The sequence below is a fragment of the Xyrauchen texanus genome, chromosome 7, assembly GCF_025860055.1.
Source record: "Xyrauchen texanus isolate HMW12.3.18 chromosome 7, RBS_HiC_50CHRs, whole genome shotgun sequence".
Classification (NCBI taxonomy): Eukaryota; Metazoa; Chordata; class Actinopteri; order Cypriniformes; family Catostomidae; genus Xyrauchen; species Xyrauchen texanus.
In genome coordinates this window covers 41,280,415-41,302,442 of record NC_068282.1, presented here as the reverse complement: position 1 = coordinate 41,302,442, position 22,028 = coordinate 41,280,415, and the positions used below count along the sequence as shown (strand labels likewise).

Below are 22,028 nucleotides of genomic sequence, written 5' to 3'. Positions count from 1 at the left end.
GAAAAATTTGTAAATATTATAAAAATGATATATACGGATATGAATAGTTCAGTTTATATTCCCTGTGGCACATCCCAATGATTTTGAATTGCCTGTGGAACAAGGCAATGTTGCCCCTCCCAACCTCTTTATTCTAGCAGCAGATATGTTTCTGTGAAATTGTCTATTATATTGGAAATTGGTGCATACACATAATTTTACACCCCCATAACACTCTAATTTGGAACAATAGATACTGCCCAGCCAGTGGTCCCCATGATGGAAATGGCTTATTAAACATACTAAACAATTATTATTTTTTTAAATGCAAAAAGTTTTCTGTGAGGGTTAGGTTTAGGGATGGGGATAGAAATTATTGTTATTAAAATCCATAAAATGTATGGAATTCTATGGCGAGTCCCCACAATGATATAAAAACAAGTGTGTGTGTGTACATACATTGCTGGCTGAAATGCAGTGCTTGTGTTTGTTTTGTTACACACTGAAAAGTGTTTATTTGTGTGTTTATTGTTGTGTTTGTCAAGCCGGTCCCAACTTCCTCCTTTGTCATCCTTGAATGGTAACAAAGTTACATTGTGTAATTTACATTGTTTAACAAGAGCATTCGTGTACTTTTTACAGTAAATTATTGTTAAAATTACAGTAAAAAACTGTAATTGGGCATTCCCACAATTCCCTGCATGACCCAATACATTTCATTATATTTTATGGGAATAGTTATGTTTCATCATATTTTTAATAACAGCTACGTACACTGGGGTGTTCTGTGTTCTATTTGATGTAGTTTAGTTAATGTTTATTGCATTATTTAAATCTCACGTGTTACCATGATGGTGTTTAGTGTTTGTGCGTGTGATACTGAGCACTGTCTCGATTTGTTTATTGGTCATTATTCCTGGAAGAGCCACTACTTATGAACATCATGTCATCATGTGCCCTTCTATAGTTATTACAGTGATTAACAAATACCTTAATGTAAACAACAGATTTTTACAGTTTCAGGAGGCATATTTATGATTTTTTTTATAGTGCCCGTGTGTAAATTACAACCATTTTAAACTGTAAAATGTACAAGTTATTCTGTAAAGTTGTTTACATTTTAACTGATTTTTTTTGTTGTAAAAACAACAGGATTTTTTTTACAGTGTATTTAAAAATGTACTGTATATTTTACAGTTAATATTCATTAATCAATTAACATTTTATTTCTGTAGCATTTTTACAGTATTGTACTGTTAAAATTTGACATTTTTTTCAGTGCATGTTTAATTTTATCTGGATCAAATCCTTCTCTCAACACCCCGACCCTCTCTGTGACCAAATCACTGCGAGGAATCTCTTTTATTTATTACTATAAGTAGTATTATAGGAAATACTAAGAGTAGAGAGATGGGGAAAAGTATGTCAAGAAGTGGGATTCAAACCCGGATCTCCAGTGTGACAACACATACTGTCATTACACCCAGAGCTACATTAGCTGGGGCGAAGTTTGGCGTAAAATCCTTTTTTTCCACCAGACTATTGGAGGGCAAATAGTCATTTAGTTATCCAATCTCTTAATCCACTAAATGTTTAACACTGTATCCAGTTTAATATCTCTGCCCCATCGTGAAAAATCTTTTTCAGTCACTTACTCTCTCGCTAATAAATCTGTCGAGGCTGTCTTGAGTTTGGTGTGAGCAGTGGTGGGCGAAGTTAGTGTAAATAGCCTCTACCAACAAAATGGGCTAGTTGCACTTAATAGACATTCCGATTTTTGTGAAAATCCATGACAAATGTAAGTATTTTTAAGGGCGATTTTGAATGGTCAGTGGTGTTTATAATATACAGTAGCACAGTAGTCTTAATGTATGGTTGATTCTTTTTATTTTCTGATGGAAAGTGCTCAACAATGATAAATCTCTTTGGGGAGATTAATAAATGTTTAGGTTTATGAAAAACAAATTCCCCAAGAGTGAACAAAATATCAAAAAAAGATTGTGACAGACAAAAAAAAATGAATTTGTATTCAGACTAACATTTTTACAGATAAAGCATACAGCATTTTCACCATATACAATGAAAAATACAAATATTTGCATAGTTATTGTTTATTTGCATTTGCATATTCTCTATTAAGACTGGTCAGTTGGTCTGACCCATGCAGCTGGTACCCACTGGGGTTCGTCCTGAGCTCTCCTCACTGCAGTCAGCAGCTGCACACATGCAGCCTGTAAGCCGTCATTTACTATCACATGATCAAAGAACTGACTGTAATGCTGTTCTATTTTACGTCCTGAATTCTCTATTTCCTGAAAATCTTCATCCTAAGAAAGAGAGAGACAGAAAGCGAGATATAGAGAAGGATGGGGTTGAGAGAATTTTAAGACATACAGTAAATATTACACAGTAGCTCAAGACAGAGATGTAATCCCACCTTAAAGGGCCGGCTGCTGTAGTAATTTGTGATGATATGAGAGTTCATTCGTGTCTGCTTCATCTGCTCAGTAGGAGGAGGCTTTATATAGATGACATATGCCCTCAGCTCTGGGGTCCTCACTGACTCTAATGCCTGGAAGTTAAAAAACACAGCAAGAAGAGGAAAAAAATCAGAACAAGTAAGGTGTAGTCCAGCAGGATTTATGACAAAGCAATTGTAAGACTTTGTTCCACAAAACTCATCACCATAATGCTAGGGTGTTGCCAGGGCATTTCAGTGCATTGCTATGTGCTTGTTTAGTCTCTCTGGGTGGTTGCTAGGTGGTTACTGGCCCAGTTTAAAAGAGCCCATCTCTGATATGTCTTGGCTAATCTATGGCATTTTTATCCATAGATCACCTGTTTTACCATCCACAAAAGGAATAGCATCAGTTTGATCATTTACAAAAAAAAGAATACCACATCTCTCCTCAACAAGCCACACAATTTGGGGTATCATTCAAATCCACAAATGGTGCGGGACGAGTTATGTGCCTAAGTTTGATACCTAAATGGATAGTTTACCCATAAATTAAAATTCTCTCATCATTTACTCACCCTCAAGCCATGCCAGATGTGTGACTTACTTTCTTCTGCAGAACACAAACAAAGATTTTTAAAAGAATAGAAAAATGTGTTCTATACTGTAGGTCCATACAATGCAAGTGAATGGTGACCAGAACTTTGAAGCTTCAAAAATCACATAAAGACAGCATAAAAGTAACCCACAAGACTCCAGTGGTTAAATACATGTCTTCAAAAGAGATACTATAAGTGTGGGTGAGAAACAGATCCATATATAAGTCCTTTTTTACAATAAATCTCCACTTTAACATTGTGAAAGTGAAAGTAGAGATTTATAGTAAAAACAGATTGAAATATTGATCTAATTTTGATATTGATCAAAGTGATTTCATCGCTTCAGAAGACATATATTAAAGCACCACCTGGATTACTTTTATGATGCATCTATGTGATTTTTGAAGTTTCAAAGTTCTGGTCACCATTCACTTGCATTGAAAGGACCTACAGAGCAGAGATATTCTTCTAAAAAAATCTTTGTGTTTTGTAGAAGAAAGAAAGTCATACACATCTGGGATGGCATGAGGGTGAGTAAATGATGAGAGAATTTTCATTTTTGGTTGATCTATCCCTTTAAGGTTAGAGGTTTGTTTAGATCCCTAACTAAGTTGAAGTCATAATAATACTGATGCTTGCCTTAGCAAATGACACATACTGGAAATATACATTCTCAAAATAAACTCACATATGGCTCAATGTCAAGCACACAGATCTTCCCACTGGTCAAAACATCTTTGATTGCATCCACACTAGTGCCGTAGAGATGACCTTTCAACTCCCCAAACTCAATAAACCTAAGGAAGACAGAGAAAACAATGCCACTGAGCTACATCTGGTACATCTGGAAATATTGTACAATTGTCTGTTGATGTACAGCCTAGTACATTTCAAGTACCTGTGATTGCAGACCATGTTGTCAAACTGTTCTCGGCTGATAAAGTGATATTCTCTTCCAGATTCCTCATGGGATTTGGGCGGTCGTGTGGTATCTGCGTGGAAATGAATGTCAGACAGTTTCAACATATGTACATATGTTGAAAGTTTAAACATGGACATTGAAACACCGCATCTGGGATTTAAAATCCCATTTAAACCTAGACAAACACTTTTCGGATTTTGGAAAATTTAAAAGAAAGAAAATTTATGACGTAAGATGAAGAAATATTTATCATTCTGTGCCATTTCTAGATCACTAAACAAATGTAAGTAAATTTGTGAAATTGACTATATTACTTTGTATTGGAACATTCTTAAATCATGTTGAGATAACAAGGATCATCAGGTTTTGCACAAACTTGCGGAGTCCATGCCAGCTTGAGTGCATGCTGTCATTAAAGCAAATGAGGTAAATACCAAAATAACAAGAAATTATGAAATTTATGTAACATTTTCTTGGAAATTTTCACTCAAACGGTTATGCTAATAATTTGCAATTAAACATTTTGTGTAAATGGTAAATGGTAAATGGCATTTTGTGTACATTATTGAAAAATAATGTTGTCCCTAGAAATGTAATATGTGACCATGTTGGGTTTTTTTTGTTGACATTTTTAAATAACATTTATATAATTTTCTTCAAATAAAAGTTACTTATATAAAAATGTCAAGTGGTGTAACCAGTAAAAGGTACAATACTTTCCTTGCTCCTTATACACACACACATGACTGTAAAGAACTAAATAATTAATTTCAAAGAAGTTTTCTCAGGGTTACTCTATTTGACCAGAACAAAATGTGCTTTTCATAAAAATTTCAAAAATATCTGAAATATATATATATTTTTTTAAACACACAGTCATAAAGGGTCTAATGGTGTCCTTTCTGGGTTTTTTTTTAATTGTTTTTTACAACAGCAGAATTTCAACCATGTTGGTTTCACCACCTGACTTTGATTTGGTGGACAAACGTTTTTTTTTTTTTTTAAATATAAATAGTATTTTGAAGCTAAATTGTTTCACTGCTTTATTTTTTAAGAAATAATTATAAATTAATAATAATAGTTTATTTTAAGCCACATATGCCAACGTATGCCCCCTCCCCCCAAAAAAAGAAAAAAAAAAGATCATGTCAATGACCCTTAAATGTGGAAAATGCAAAATAGAAGCATCTTTATTTTTTTCAAGCTTTTGGAAACCACTGCAAATCACACAATTTCAGATTTACAGAATGAAACTCACGGGGAACAGCTCCTTGGTAAACCTTAGGATTGATCTCGATTAGCCTCCTGCGTAATTCATTCACCCCGACCCCAGACGGACCTAAGAGCAAAACATCGGCAAAGCTTTAAAACACTCCATGCAAGCAGTGATGCAGCTACAGGAAGATGTAGCAGGTTCTATGTGTTTTTGCTGGATGATTTTAACTTCCACATGTGTGGAAAAGCAAACAAACAAACACACACTCGCTCACCCAGCAGTGCTATGAGGAGGTGTGTGTGTTCTTGATGGTGCTGGTATCGCACCACCTCCTCGTAAGGAATAGCCAGGGAACTGTAACAGCTCATGGGGCAACGAAGGGAGCAGATCTGGGATGTTCCAAAAGCCTGACCCCTCCGCCGGCGACAGAGACGCAGACTGCGATGAAAACCAGCTGACATGCATTATAAGAGGCACAAACATTAAATGATTTATAAACTTGTAAATTATTATCTAATGGGGTGGAAAGTTTTCTATGATTTTTACAACCAATCATTTGCTCTTAATTTACAGTGACATCCTTGAAATATAATGGCCCTTATTCAACATCAGTAGTATGTGCAAAACATTGGGGTCTACAAACAGATCAGGTAAGAACAATTTCATTCATCTGGTCTGGGTTTATTATGCTGTATACAAGATTCATCTAATCTGCTTCAGTGAATATAATCTTGTAACATTTGCGATTCACTCACTCAAATAAAACCCCTCAATGTTGGTGGTGAATTCACTCTCCTCTGTAACAAGACAACGAGCACATCAAATTAGCCATGTTGACTGCTTTATGGTACTTCTATGGTGATTTTAGTCATTTTTGGAGCTTGACAGCCTCAGTATCGTTGTATGGAAAAGACAAGAGCAACTTGAACATTTTTCAAAACATCTAATTAGTGTTCCATTTGGAATGAAGAAATTTCCACTTATGATTTATATTTCCATAAATACTGTGCACTCACCATCCTTTAGCTCTTCTGAGGAAACAGATTTAGATAAGATGAGAAATAAGCAATTTAAAGCTTTTAACATCATATCATCACTTATTCACATTATGATATAGCTGTTTCTATAATCTTCCCTAAACATGTTTTAAAAGACATTTTCACAGTGACCTCAAACCTGACTGCTGTATTGTTTTCTCCTGATTGGTCAGGACTTACCTACCAGATTCAAACGCTTCCTCATCTGTGCATACAGAAAGGAAGTTTAGAGTGAGTTCTATGTTCCATGATCAAGCACACATGCATTAATACACCACTTGCAGTAAGTATCAACTTTTACCTGCTTCTACAAATTTTTCATCAATGGCATTAATATCCTCTTCTAAGAGGAAGAGACGAGGGGAAGAAGAAACATAGATTAGTGTAGGTAAAATTTAAGAAAAGGCCCGTGTTTAAGTGTCCTGTTTACGTGCTCACCTTCATCCACTGGGCTCACTGCCGGTTGGCATGAAAACAATACAAAACGGTTAAATACATACTAAATAAATGCACATATCATACAAGTACAGTGAGACTGATCTCACGGGAAAATCTGTGACAGGAGGTAGAATTTTTTGCGGGATAAAATCGCTCTATTCTTGCCAAAATGAGAAGGGTATAGCTACAGACATTGCTCCAAAAAGGGACGTGAGCACCAAATCGCCATTGAAGATATATTGAGCTCCAAACTTAACGCTTTTCCTAACTTTAACCGTGAGTGGAAGTGACGCCCCCTTTTGGAGTTGGCGCATTCTCTTATGGAGTAACCCCGCCCTCTTAGTGCATTAACGTATTTAAAATTACGTTTTAGTTTTATTTGATTTTAAATAGAGTTTTAATTGCGCATTTACACACATGGTTACTACAATATTACTTTAGTAAAACCGTGGTTAACGATTTTTGAATTACTTGAATTACAATTCTATAGAAATAAGTAATGTAACCTTTAGCTATGTTGTTATTTTAGCATGTATTTACTCCAGAAATAGTGGTGTAGTAGTGTCTGAAGAGGTGGGTTTTTATTTTATAAAAAAATTAAATAAAAACATATGCACCTGATCTATACAGAATATATAATTTTTAGATATGTAAAAAGTGTAAGAAATGTATTTTATCCATAAAAAAAGACTTTTCTAATTATAGTTCCACTTACAAAATGTATATCAGGGATAGTGTCTTGCTGGTATAGTGTAGAGTACAATACTAAGAACCATGGTATTGTAACTTGATGTTGAATATGTATTTAAATTAATAGGTGTCATTATTGTTCCTTTTTTTTAGGCTACTAAGAAAATTGTTAATAATTTATTATTACTCTAACTAATAAACTAATTCATAATATGCAATAAACTGTTAAGCATTGTAGCTATTATGAGTGTAGTAATGTTCACGTTAACACTTTATTTTGTATTACCATATATAGCCTACATAAAAATGAGTGGTTATTTGTTTTATTTGTGTACTATTATGTGAATATATATATATATATATATATATATATGATATATATATTTTCACTTTGAAACTAACGATTATTGTTCGTGGTAATCAAATAATTATATTAATAATATCCCTAGTTTAATATTCATTTTATTATTTAGAATCGATATATTTTTGCAAGGATCAATATTTGTGATAAAATGTTTGATTAGGATCGATCCACCCATACCTATTAAAAGCTCCTCTAAAGGGCTCCCACTGCGGTATAGCCGTTGTCTGAATGTTTGCAAATACTATACCGTTACTCAACTGTTTAGAACTTATTTTTACCCCTGAACGAAGAACAAAGATGAACTTCTTCGGAAATATATTTGGGGCCTTAACACACCAAATTCCCGTGTGATCATGTTGGCACAGCAGACACAGGTTAACTCACAGGTTTTGACACAGGTATGGGGTTGATAAGGTTGAGACCACCAGTGCTCTTTCTGCTTCCTACAAACACACCCAAACACATTCGGGTTATAAATATAAAGCATAAAATTGGGACAGCAGTGATTATCAGCCTAATCTCAAATTGTATTCAATTAATCTGCCAAATCCCATCACATCATAGCCTATGCAGATTTGTAATTATAATCGGTGACATTGACCTGAAACACCTTTTTACTTAGAACTGACCTTTTGAGCAAGCTTGTGGAGGGAATTAGGCCAGCGCCGGCAGAGATACTTGACAGTTTTATGGCCTGCCACCAGAGGGTGTCTGTCTGATCCACAATCTCCAGGATATCTCCCTTCCTGAAGGCCATACCAGCGTCTGTGCAGGGGATGGAGGTATCAGTATGAGGGTTATAGTCCACCATGGCACGCACATAAAGCTGTCAAAGAGAGCCATCAAAGACGTCATTAAAGCCATCAAAGAAGTCATGAATAAGTACTGTGCAGCTGTACAAAAGCCAGACATTTACAGGTGACGGACTCACAGACTTATTGTCAAATATTATTATATTATTAATTAAGAGCTAGTACTCATGATAAAAGCACTAGTTTGAAAAAAACGTGCCGCGATAGCACCAACACATGATAACTTACCATGGTTTGATTATTGACTGGCTTGTCAGTGATAGGAACCACCTTGAACATTATGGTTCCAAGGGAGTTGGCCTGTGGCAGGAAATCAAGAAACAATAGCATGAACTTTATAAATGTCCCATAAATAGAAATTAAAATAGTTTTGGTGTTTGGTAGGTCCTTTGTATCTGGTGAAAAGAGGGAGTTATTTATTCTATTTTAACCAGAATGTCAGTCATTTTCTGGTCTTGATATGCATACTTTCCTACTATATAGTATGCTAAAAATGGAGTAGTATGTCAGAATCCTCAATATTCTTAAAAGCAGTCAGTCATAAGTACCTGGATAACCTACTCTTACCGGCAAGATTATAAAGTGTGCATTGACTGGATACTTTACTATTTTATAATCCCATGTGAGTTGAGGAGACTTTCAAAACATTGGATTTTTTTCTTGGTTGTTGTTATTATGCCTTATACTCGTGTCACAGGACAATGCCGACAGTCCGGATTAAGTATGTCTGAAATGTTTTCATACTGTGTACCTGCATACCTAAAGAACGTACTTAATTACCGACCAAGAAGTGTGACCATCATCAATTGCAGTACATACTCTGACAACATGCAGTTTCAGATGCGATTGTGTTTCTTCATTGACAGCCATTAAAATGTAGTCATGTTTTCTGACATTTTTTTTTTTTTAAACATTTAAATTACATTGTTTCATTACATAATAGTACATCTATTTTCCAGAAACATATTGTTTTGAAGGGCTCTTAAAAGCATGAAATTGACTTTTATTTCTAATGAGTTATCAGTCACAGACTTCTGAGGAACCCTGTGCTAGTCAAGCAGATACCATTGGAATTATTAAAAATGCTAACAAAAAGCGAGCTTCTTGATTTTAACTATGAAAATGTAGTATATAATTATGAATACATTCACAAATGTATGGCTGGTCTAGGCTGGCTTATATTGGCAAGTGCTGGTTAGGCAGTGGTTCAGCTGTTGTACCAGCATAGCTGTGGTGTTCACCAAACCAACTTTATTGATGAATCAGGTTAACCAGCATGGTCTTTCTGGTGAGTCTGATTAACCAAAGAAGTTTTGCTTCTTTAAGTAGTTTGGAGGGAACACTAGCATGCCAGGAATCAGCATTCGAATGACAATAGATCAGTCAGTATACAGATGTTTAAGTGAGTGTGTGTACTAACTAGAATCTGGATGATCTGTTCTGGTTCCAGTCCAAACACAGGATGACCGTTCACCTCTACCAGTCTGTCTCCAGCATGCAAGAGACCTTCAACAGGAAGCACATTGACAAGATGCATGACACAAATACTAAGGAGATAGGGAGTGCATGTTAGTGGTATATCAATCAGAAAGAAAAGATTTAGAAAGAATAGTAAAATAAGACAGTCTTCACCACTGCGGTCAGCCAGTCCTCCATGCATAACCCGAGCAATATATATATCACCTGTCACCTCATCTCTCCTGATCGTTGCCCCCTAAATGTCAGAAGAAAACAGAAATATCATTAAAAATGTCTCCAAGACTCCATAAGGTATGTATCATGTACAACTTTCAAAAAACATCATAACTACATCTGCTGGGAATGGCACACAAAATAATGTAATTCAATGACAGACTAAAACTAAGATTAGGGCTGTAAATCGATTCCAAAAAGAATACATTCTCAGATTTCAAGCTATTGGGAATAGAAAGTCAACTCTCAGAGCCATGGCATCTTCTGTTATTCATACTATCAGTCACAAATAGTGTGAAGTCTGCTTTAGATTGCACTGTTTATTGTAACATTTTACTTTGCCTCCCATTTTTTATTTAGAATCAAGAATATTACTCTGGAATTGACTCTTGGAATCAATTTCCAAAATTCCTGGAATCTAACAGCCCTAAATGAGGTGTGTTACAAGAAGAGAAATAAATTAAAGAAAGTAAAAAAAAAGAGGATATTGTAAACAAGAGAAATTGTCACATGAAAGAGGAATAAGAGGAGGAAGATGCTAAACCAATAAGATGGAGATGAATAGGGTTAAACAAGTCCAATAGATCACTTTCAAATACTGTAGATTCAAGTAGGTATAGCTGCAGGCTGGAGATCTCCAAATGGGAATTGAATCTCCAAAAGGGTGCAGGGTTACTCAAGAAGTGGCAGGGTTAATCCAAAATGGGGTTGCCTCAACTCCAAATGGGGGTGTAACTTCCACACATGGTTGGGGTTAGGGAAAGGGTTAGGTTAGGGGCTCCATCTCTTTGCTGATGGTTTGGGCTCCCACCCCTTTTTGGAGCTCTGCCTGCAGCTATATCCTTCTCAGTAGATTGGAGAAGCACTGATGTTGTTAACATGCCAACTCAAAAGGATAGGTAGTAACATATTAGATGAATAATCACAAACACAGATTAAAGGTTTGAAAGCTGCATGCCTGAGACAGCAAGAATCTGAAAGGATGTTCAGAACCGAGGAAACATTGAAGTGCCCTTATTCCTTTTTCTTGTTTTTCCTCTTCTTCTGGCTTGATAGACACCCAAATGTGCTGTTGTTCACTTTGTGGTTTTGGGAAGGGCGGTAAGTCAAGAAGCCATTGGTCATCTTGTGCTGTCCATCAACCTGTCTCCTTTGAGAAGATGTTGATGGCCTTGTTTTTACTCCACCATTCAGTGATGCAGTGTTGGAGGTGTGATCAAAAGATCTCCCCTTTGATACTATTATCTGCTCTAGTAGAGTGATGGTAGATGAGGAAGATGACGAGGAAGAGGAGATGGAACGAAAACGTGAACATCGAGAGGAAGAGGTGATAGCTGGACTGACAGGAAGACTGAAAGAGGTGTTGGCTATCCTTGCAGACTCAGTGCAATGTTGCGAAACAGTATTTTGAACTTTGGTAACTATTGGAGGTGAAGTTATGCTGCGCGTGGTGAATATTTCCTGGAGTTTCCCAACAACGTGTGTAAGCAGCGTCAAAGTTTGAGAGTTCTCCTGCATGCTCTCAGACATGCGTTCTGCAGCAGCGGCCATCCTCTCACCAAGCAGCTGTAAATTTTCAGATCTGCGCTCCATGCAGCTGGCCACCTGCTTCAGAGTAATCCGCAACTCATCCAGAACTTCATCCTTTGCCAACCCTGTATGGGAGCAGGTGGTGACCTCCCCTACCCGATGACTGTGCATTGGGCTTGGGGGAGCAGTTTGGAAATGAGGGGTGTTTCTAGAAGTTTCTGGGGGGGGATTTGAAATATGATAACAGAGAGACGATGAGGAAGTCCATGAAGACTGTTGGGGGAGCATGTGTGGCACAGAATTACCAACATCACTCTCCTCCTCACTCTCTACATCCTCAATCACATTCTCTTCAGAAAATTAATGAGAAATGAAAAATGAAATGGATGAAGACAGGAAAACAAAGATCACTGATTAGATAATGCTTTCATTAGACTCTTAAATCTTCATGAAATTGAATAAGGGGAATCTCCAAATCCACAGGTTTGGTCCTTACCAATCACAATTGAGCTACTGACTCGAGAGGAGGAGCACTGAGGGTCTGTTCCCATAATGTATTGCTCTGGTGGCATCTGCCAAAAGTGTTGGGACAGTGCGCAGTGGTGGGCACAACAATGCTTGGGGAAACAGGAGTTTCGGCCGATGTGCAACCACTCATCCCAGGACCATTCAACATGGTGTCTAAGCCTCTAGCCAGATGTCCCCCAGTTCAGAAGAATCAATGGTGTGTCGCTTGCCTTAAAGTGTCCCAGTGGCTACAGAACCCTCTACCAGCTCTGTTCTAACCATGATAACACACAACTTACAGTTACCAATGAGAACACATGAGAGTTTTCATGTTACAGAGTTTACAGATTTCAGTTTGCTTTTTTTCTTAAAGCCACATTAAATAGCTTGATGGGCACAGTGTACTTTCCTGTATTGATGTATTTAATTTTAAAACAGGAAGTTGGGGCTTGTCTCTTTTTAAATAACCAATAGCCTTTAGTTTACGTCACAGCCACGAACATGATTTGCTTCTTGGTATGTCCAGTATTTTATTGGTGAAAAACTCAAGGGGAACCCCCACCCCCCGGTCTGATGTCACATATTAAAGTGCTCAAAATGCTCAAGTGTCCTGGATTCACTTAGCAAAAAAGTTGGCAACACTAGTACATAGTGAAACCAATTTTGATTCCATAGAGTCCTTAATAAAGTAACTAACTCAAACAAAACATTTAACTGGTGGTGGAAAATTAAGCAAAAAAATTATAATTTTAGAAGAAATAATGGCTTAAACGGTTGCTTAGCAGTTAGGTTTTAAAACACTGGCAGTCTCTAACTCTTCACCTTGTTGCTAAGTTGATTGGAAACACAGGCTCTAGTAATGCACACTGAGAGACACCACAATAAATCACAGGTCAGTAAAAACAAGCCTTAGATTTGCCTGCCACTCCTTTTTCTGGTCATGCTCACCAGAGGCTGATTGTTTTTGACCAGGCAAATGATCCTCATGGCTTCCTCATCTTCAGGGATGTCTTTAGGCAATGGTGGCAATTCCAGCTCATAGTCCCTCAGACTTACTGTATCATGTGCCGAGAGGAGAGCCTGAAAAATACATGCAGTTTCTATTATACACTATGTATAACCATAAATACAAACGATGATAAATCAAATAAATAAATAATAAGTGCCATTGGGGGCCTGGGTAGCTCAGCAAGAATCCAGTGTGTGCTGAGTGACTCCAGACAGGTCTTCTAAGCAACCAAATTAGCCCGGTTGCTTTGAAGGATAGAGTTACATTGGGTAACCTCCTTGTAGTCACGATTAGTGGTTCTCTCTCTCAATGGGGCGAATAGTATGTTGTGCGTGGATCGCGGAGAATCGCATGAGCCTCCACATGCGGAGTCTCCACGGTGTCATGCACAACGAGCCACGTGATAAGAACCACGGATTGACTATCTCAGAAGCGGAGGCAACTGAGACTTGTACTCCGCCACCCGGATTGAGGCGAGTAACCGCGCCATCACGAGGACCTACTAAGTAATGGGAATTGGGCATTCCAAATTGGGAGGGGGTGAATATATATATATATATATATATATATATATATATATATATATATATATATAATAAATAAATAATAAGTTCCATTACAAATTAACAATAATAAAAGCATAACAACAATGTCTACCCAAGTGGTCAGGGTTTGACTGTTTAGCTTGGGCCAGTTAACCCCCGATGGTAGAACTCAACTTGCCTTTGAGATGAATAGGAATGCTAACAGATAGTTTTCTTCTATAAGCCTACTTGTGTCTACCAGTTAATAAAGTCCTGCATGGGACTCCAGAAAGAATATTTTATGAAGAAGGTGATGCAACATGAAGAAACTAATGGCTTGCTTTGATCTGTTCTTTACTTTTTTCTTACAGTTTGCCCTTCTAGACCCCTTACAAACTCCTTACAGTTGACACCACACATTACAAAGTCATAGTATAATATTATTCTTAATCTAATATTAATCTTAATCTAATCTAATATCTAACATTAAATTGGAAATATATAAAGTCTATCTAATGACCTGAATGCTCACCTGTAGATTTGGCTGACTCAGGAGGTCATAAAGTTCTCGAGCTTCATTTGAGGGGCTTGGTATTGCCAGCAGGTCAGACAGAATCTAGAATGCAATTAAATGTATTGGTGGCAGATGTATTGGTAAGTGTCAAGACTAGACCCCCTTACACAAGCAATAGGTATTTCAACACTGAACACAAAACAGCTGTGCAAGATGACACAATTACAATCAATTAGAACATATTTGATGTTTAATGTACAATTATGAGAATATGGATTTTAGACCAATGAGATTTCACAGCGGGCAGGGCTACCTGGCACAATGTTACATAAAAAGAAACTAGGTTACCGACACTGCTTGTTGCGACCATGGTTGGTTAGAACAAAAACTCAATGTGGAAGAGATACCTTTTGTCGTGTCACTTATGGTAAGGACACAATGTTAAACCCAGATCTATACTAGATCCCCAAAAATTTGGTTCAAAGCCAATACCAGACTACCAAAATCCAGACCAATGAGAATGTGTGAGAAGAAACTACAACACTTAGAGTAGGGCTAACCTGTAGAGAAAGTCCAGATGAATAGGAGAGATATGGTCTAGCAGAATCCTTCAGTTGCTTCTGTAGACATTCATACACCTGCAGAGAAAAAGAGGATGAACCATGACTTTCACACATTGTTAATAACTGTTAAGAGTACAGTATGCAGGGATGTCAGTACCTTCAGTAGAGACTGCAGCCAGGGAGCATTAAGCAAACTGGACACAAGTTCAGATCCGTTAATATCTTTATTGATGGAGCCCTTCACCTCAGCAATCACATGAGCCAAGATCTGCGTCAAGGCTGGAACGTGCATATAAGAACACAGCTTTTTTTTAATACATTCACAGCGTAGCAAAATCCAAATTTAAAATGGTACATTTTAAAGTTGTGCCTTAGCTTATTTCTTACCCTTGTCTCCCATCTCCATTGTTGCTGACTCAGGATCAGTCTCCATGTCTGGCATAATCCTGAGTCCTGAAGCGACTTGGGCATCAGGCTACAGAAGAACAACTCATTGGCCTCCTCATATACAACTGCGGGAAATAGCACTCAGACCTCAATTTTGATTTTATTGATTTTCGATTGTTTTCTTATTCAAAGGCTGTAAAAGGGTCCATAATGGCTGATAACCCAGAAGTTCTAAATTTGATCCATAAACTGGAGAGTAACTGAGAACCCTTGTCACAGTTTTGACCTTGAGCAAGACCACTGGGTGCTCCTGGGGGCCTGTACTTTTAGTAAGTGCACCTTAATTGGCTTTGGATAAAAATCACCTATGCCACATAACCAATCATTTGAAAATATAAATCAGAACTGAATGTGTCCTTGTAAATATTCTATTATACTTTATAGTAAGTCTTTTTAACAAACTGGTTTGTCTCAGTGTTTCTACATTAGAAACTTTGAGTCCATTTGCATAGCCAAATCTGATTGTTGAGTTCAGGATATGTGCAGAACTTACACGTAACAATGTTGAATCCTTACTGGAGCATCCCAGGAACACATACAGTAGGGATTTAACAATCACAGTTGTAAATAAACAGCCTGCTTTACTGTCCTACAGGAAACTTCCTTATAGATAAGGCAAGATCCACAAACCCACATTCTGGTAGAAAGACTTAAGAAGCAAATCCAGTTCACTCACCTCCCTCTTCTGTCACGTTTATTCCCAGTTTAGAATTTAACAGACTGAAGAGTGCTGGCTGGCTTTATTTAGCATGATGATGGTCAGTTTTAATGTTGCTCGCTCATATATGCTGGTATAGTCAGACGAATAATACACATTAGATTCCATAACAGAGCTCGGAAAAGTCCTCTTGGAAAAAGGAGTGTAATCTCTCTCTATCCTGTTTAATCCCTCGCAAGCAAATGAGTCAGAGAGAGGGAGGGAGAGAGTGACAGAGAGAAAACGTGAGGGAAGAAATTAGGATGGGAGGGATTGCAGAGTAAGTTGACAGCGAGTGAGTGAGAGGAAAACAACAAGCGAGTGTGCAAGAAGAGTATTTTCTACTTTCACATTATGTCACTACATAACATTTATTTAGTTTTTCAGCTACTGATGAATCATACAAAACACACAAAATATATACATACTACCACTATGACATGGCGCACACATATTTGGTGATCTACAATTTAATCAATCCTCACCCACTCCATTAATCAAATATACAATACAACTCTCTCTCTCTCTCTCTCTCTCTCTCTCTCTCTCTCACACACACACACACACACAGGACATATAATCCCTTTTGATTAACAATATGCACGTTTACATGAGTTTTGTTTGATAAAATCACTTTTCTGTGTATTTTAAAAAAAAATTACAACTCTGTTGCAATGACGACATAAACCCTAAAATTACTGTAAAATGGTTTAGAAAATTATTAGCTACACTCTTCTGCCTTACACAAAAACCCATTCATGCCTCTGTCATTCATAGGAAGATACCTAGCGGACATTAGGGGCCGCTAGTCTTGTTGTCCTTTATTTTGAAGTAATGTTCCTGTATTCTTGTTTCCTGTTTTACATGTTGATATGTTCCCAGGTGTTTCTTGTTAACCCATTTGTTCTTTGTAAGGCTGTTATTTTAGAGTGTTCTAATTTAACCTTTTATTAAAGCTGTACTTAGATCTGCAGCTCAATTCTCAAGACTCCTTTGTTACAGAAGATCTTACCCAACTATGGATCTAGCAGTAGAATTTGCAAAACTTTTCCACGCAGGACTTTACTTTTTGGATTATTCGTCCTGCTTTTGTGCTTTAGGAAGCTGGTCAAACTGGGGTGATTCCCAATAGAATCCATTTACTGGATAGGCCTAAATTATTCTAATAACATTGATTTACCAGAAATGGGGGAACTCGTATGGAGGGAGTATTTAAACATCACTCTGGATATTATATACCCTTCATGTGAGTATAAGATAAGCATTCTCTTGTAGGAGGTGGCACCCAGCACTCTCCCCCTGGTGTTCCCGTTGGTTCCCCATTAGGGAAGCCCCACCACTCCCCACTCGTGGTCCCAGAGGTCTCAACCTCAGTTGTCCCAGCTTTGGTGACCTGGGTGGTCCAGCCTCTGTGGTCCCAGCTTCAGTGGCCCTGGTGTTCCCAGACTCAGTGGTTCCAGTTTCCGTGGTCCTGGTGGACCCTGGTTTGGTGTCATTGCCCTCATCAGAGTCCCATATTGCCTTGTCTGTCATATACAAAACAGCCAAAACTTATGACCACCTTCCTAATATGCCGTTGGTCCTCCGCATACCACCAAAACAGCACAGACCCTCCAAGGTATGGACTCTACAAGACCCCTGAATGTGTCCTGTGGTATCTGGCGCCAAGACAATAGCAGCAGATCCTTCAAGTCATGTAAGTTGTGATGAGTTGCCGCCATGGATCAGACTTGTTGGTCCAGTACATCACACAGATGCTCAATCGAGAGATCTGGGGAATTTGGAAGCCAGTGCAACTTCTTGAACTCTTCATTATGTCCCTCAAACCATTCACGAACAATCTGTGGCAAGGAGCATTATCCTGCTGAAAGAGGCCTCTACCATCAGGGAATACCATTTACATTTATGCATTTGGCAGACGCTTTTATCCAAAGCGACTTACAGAGCACTTATTACAGGGACAATCCTCCCGGAGCAACCTGGTGTTAAGTGCCTTGCTCAAGGACACAATGGTGGTGACTGTGGGGATCAAACCACCAACCCTCTGATTACCAGTTTACCAGTTATGTGCATTAGACCACTACACCACATACCATTACCATTGCCATGAAGGGGTGTACCTGGTCTGCAATGATGTTTAGTAAGTTGGCACGTGTCAAATTGATGTCCATATGAATGGCCAGACCCAGGGTTTCCCAGCAGAACATTGCCCAGAGAATCACACTCTCTCCACCAGCACGTCATCTTCCCACAGTGTATCCTGTTGCCATCATTTCCCCAGGAAAACGGTGCACACGTACATGGCTGTCCACATGATATAAAAGAAAACGGGATTCATCGGATCAGGCGACCTTCTTCCATTGCTCCAAGGTCCAGTTCCGATGCTCGCGTGCACATTGTAGGTGCTTTCGACAGTGGACAGGGGTCATCATGGACATTCTGACTGTTCTGCGGCTACACAGCACCATACACAGCAGGGTCAGATGCACTTTGTTTTGTGTCACAATCGTTGCCCTTGCGCATCGATGAGCCTTGGACGGCCAATACCATGTTGCTGGTTTGTGGTTTGTCCCTCCTTAGACCGCTGTTGGTAGGCACTAACCACAACTGACCAGGAGACATCACAAGTGTTGCCATTTCAGAGATGCTCTGACCCAGTCATCTTGCCATAACAATTTGGCCCTTGTCAGAGTTGCTCAGGGCTTTACTCCTGCCCATTTCTCCCACATTCAACATGTTGACTATGAGAACTGATGGTTCGCTTACCATCTAATCTACCTTGACGTGTGGCCTTGTTATGAGATGATTAATGTTATTCGCACAATGGTCATAATGTTTTGGCTCATCTGTGTATTTGAACCCTAAGGGCCGCTTATCTTGTGGTCTTCTATTTTGTAGTTATGTTCCTGTATTCTTATTTCCTGTTTAACAGTTGATTTGTTTCCAGGTGTTTCTTGTTAATTAGTCTTGTTAGCCCATTTGACCTTTGTTAAGCTGTTGTGCCATTTTTGCAGTTTCATGAATTGCTCGGATTCATAATTGTTTTACTGTTTAATTTTATTGCTGAAAATGCATTTTAAATACAGATATGTCGTGCAAAAGTTTAGTTTTTCCTTTAGAATTTCATATTCCAAACGAATATGTATTCTACACAAAGGTGTAATGAACAGGAAGTTCCCATTGTCACATTTAATTAATGCCTCAACATCATGTTCCATTGTTTATCCATTCCTATCATCATATCGCTTTGACTGACTCCCTTTTATATCTATAGAGTAGTTTGAAGCTATTTTGACCTCAAACAGTCTGAGCAGTAGAATCTCAGTGTAACACGACACAGAGCCTTTTTATTCTGTTGAGCAGATGCTCAGCAAATAATCTCTAGGCAAGAGAGGACATTTTAATATAGTATATCACTGGAGGATTCCATGCTTTAAAAAAACTGATTTGCTATTCCATCTCTTCCCTCCATTCTAAAATCTTAAAGTTGTAAAAACATTATTCACTCACCCTTTACAACCTTGGAACATTTATATTCACTTTAGAAATTTCCAGACTTTTCTATGACTTCTAAAGTTGTTTTTAATTATTTCCGTGACTTTGGGAACAACGAAGACACAAATATCCCAATAATAATACAAATAATAAATAATCAGACAAAAACTTCCATCTCCATAAATGTATTGCAATCCATTATGAGTCAGTTAACAGCTTGAACAATGACCCACCTCTTAGGTGAACAAATTACACAGAAATCACATACATACTTGCACATATTGTACAAACGTGTTCCTTGGCTCAGCAGAGGAAAACTGATGCATAAGTTTACACTGTTGACTTCCTGTACCAAAGGACAATCATGATATTCATGCAACATATCAAGCATCAATGGTTGTAAACATCAGCAGTCCTTTGCCAAAACAGTTTATCAGAGTTCGTCCGATTACACAAAGTTCAGACATCAAAATTCAGATCTCTATTCCATGGAAATGGGTTTCCTAACCATTTATTTAAACTCAGAGCCACTTTTGAAATACCCGGCAGATTATATTTACAGCAGGCAGACTGAAGTATCAAATAAATAAAACAATGTCAATAAAATTAATACTATTAGTCTGTTAAAACTTGACAGTCAACATGTACTGTAGCTATTGCTGGGAGAGCGATGCAATAACAAATATCCATAACACTGTCAGAGGCACTTTTTAGAATTGTTAAAAAGCAACAGTCATCCTCGTGTCTTTCTGACTTTCTTATATGGAACACAAAAGGAGATGTTTTAATGAATATCTTGGTCTGTCTTTTCAATGCAATAGCAGTTAAAAGCTTAAAAACCCCAAAAGGACCCAAAAGCATCATAAAGCTTCTGTTAATGCGCAATGAACCTTCATATTTTCATTGAAAAATTATTTACATTTTGGGCTTTTTCTCACCAAAACCAACATCATATGCCTTCAGAAGACCGAAGACTAGCTGATTAATTACATGGACTACTTTTATTATACTTTTGGGCACTTTTTTAAGCTTTAAAGTGAGGAACTATACACCGTCATTTTGTTGGATAAACTTTGGATTACATTTTCTCCTTTTATGTTCCACATAAGAAAGTCATATGGGTTTGGAACGATATGAGAGTGAGTAAATTATGACAACATTTTAATTTTGGATGATTACATCTTTAAGTTAAGAAATAACGAATGACTAATTTCAGCAATAAATATTACAGTGCTTGTGCTTTATGATAAGCTTTCTGCAATAGTGGCTCTTTACATGAACACTGAGATTTGTAGAAAGCAAATCTAAACACCAAATTAGTTCAGCATGCAAATCTTGAGTGTTGTGGCTCATAGACGACCTCAAACCTTTTGTCCTGCTTTCACAGATTCTGTACATTAACTTAAAAAAAACATGTGAGCCCTTGAACCCTAATAAACTCTACCCTCATGTTTAACACCCACGGTTTGAAACAATTCCAAATGTTCTATGGAATGAAAGCTTGAAAGTTGAATGCAAATGGAAAAATCCATCTGAACACACAAATACTATATTCCCTAGAAAGGAGGAACACCTTGGTGTTGATCTACAAATTAAACACACCATGGTGTAAACTGTTAAAATACTATGTTCAATGGAACTAAGAAGCCTGTAAACAAAGATATATATGGAATAAAGCTGGTCACCAACCCTGTGGATGGAAAAAGTTAAAACAGCCAACCAACTGTATTCCAAATAGATCAGAAATCAGGCAGATATTTGAACACAAATCTGTTTGTGGTACAACAGTCCATGTCTTGCATTTATTCATGGTCATTCATTAATTAGACGCATATCTTGTTGCATTTTTATGAATGATGAATGAATGAGGTCCAAGGCAGTGTGCCAATTGCATTGAATGATCTAATACTATCAGGAACCATTATGGTTAACAAGTAGTTTACTTCGAGGACAGAGGTAGATGGTAACCACTATAACTTCATACAGACACAAAGTCGATACCGGCTGACATCTGTTTAAAGTGTCATCACTCTGTTAAGCTTCCTTCATTCTGTCGAATTGACCCTTCAACACTTGAGCCAGTTACACACTGAGATAAACCACAGAATCGAACCATATGTAAATTATTTTGTTACGTCATCTTGGAAGTGATGTAATGGTAGCAGTTAAAAAGCCTCAAGCCTGAGTGAGGAAGACGCACACATTTTAAAAATAAATGAATCATTCAAGATGCAGAATAGGTGTAAAAATATCAAATTCTTGCCCAAACCAAAGACTGACTTGCACACACACCTGACGGTTTAGTGTGACTATAGGAGCTCAGCCAATGGGATCAACCATTGGGCCATGCGGACCAGGCACAGAACATGATTGGCTCATCACACAATAGGTCACAGCGTCATTCCTCCTAAGATGGAACACTTTGATTGGCTGGTCTGTTTGCCAGTCATTCCAGTTCGCCAACATATATATTTGAAGAGATTGTTCATTACGTGACCTTCTCATGCTGGATTTGATAGTAGCATGCCTGAGTGA

The 22,028-nt window shown here is 37.8% G+C and overlaps 2 protein-coding genes across 3 annotated transcripts in view; both read right to left on the bottom strand.

Annotated features, from left to right (window-relative positions):
• Nucleotides 1-1,858: 1,858 nt before the first annotated feature.
• LOC127646641 (MAGUK p55 subfamily member 4-like) lies at nucleotides 1,859-16,179 on the bottom strand. Of its 2 annotated transcripts, XM_052130405.1 has the most exons (22): nucleotides 15,978-16,179; nucleotides 15,242-15,366; nucleotides 15,012-15,133; nucleotides 14,852-14,929; nucleotides 14,310-14,393; nucleotides 13,193-13,324; nucleotides 10,148-10,229; nucleotides 9,936-10,021; nucleotides 8,744-8,815; nucleotides 8,333-8,529; nucleotides 8,088-8,146; nucleotides 6,650-6,667; nucleotides 6,513-6,554; nucleotides 6,396-6,416; nucleotides 6,191-6,205; nucleotides 5,930-5,971; nucleotides 5,449-5,628; nucleotides 5,217-5,297; nucleotides 3,935-4,028; nucleotides 3,725-3,833; nucleotides 2,417-2,551; nucleotides 1,859-2,306 (listed from the first exon to the last, which is right to left on the bottom strand). In XM_052130405.1, the coding sequence occupies exons 2-22, from the start codon at nucleotides 15,294-15,296 to the stop codon at nucleotides 2,115-2,117; spliced, it is 1,896 nt and encodes a 631-aa protein (XP_051986365.1). In that variant the 5' UTR covers nucleotides 15,297-15,366; nucleotides 15,978-16,179; the 3' UTR covers nucleotides 1,859-2,114. The 2 variants fall into 2 exon arrangements, with proteins under 2 accessions (XP_051986365.1, XP_051986367.1); XM_052130407.1 differs by lacking the exon at nucleotides 6,191-6,205.
• Nucleotides 16,180-19,073: 2,894 nt separating this feature from the next.
• als2b (alsin Rho guanine nucleotide exchange factor ALS2 b) overlaps nucleotides 19,074-22,028 on the bottom strand; it is a 59,119-nt gene continuing 56,164 nt past the window's right edge. The window contains exon 35 of the mRNA XM_052130404.1: nucleotides 19,074-22,020. Within this exon, the coding sequence (XP_051986364.1) occupies nucleotides 21,982-22,020 (39 nt within the window). The 3' untranslated portion in view covers nucleotides 19,074-21,981. The remainder of the gene's footprint in view (nucleotides 22,021-22,028) is intronic.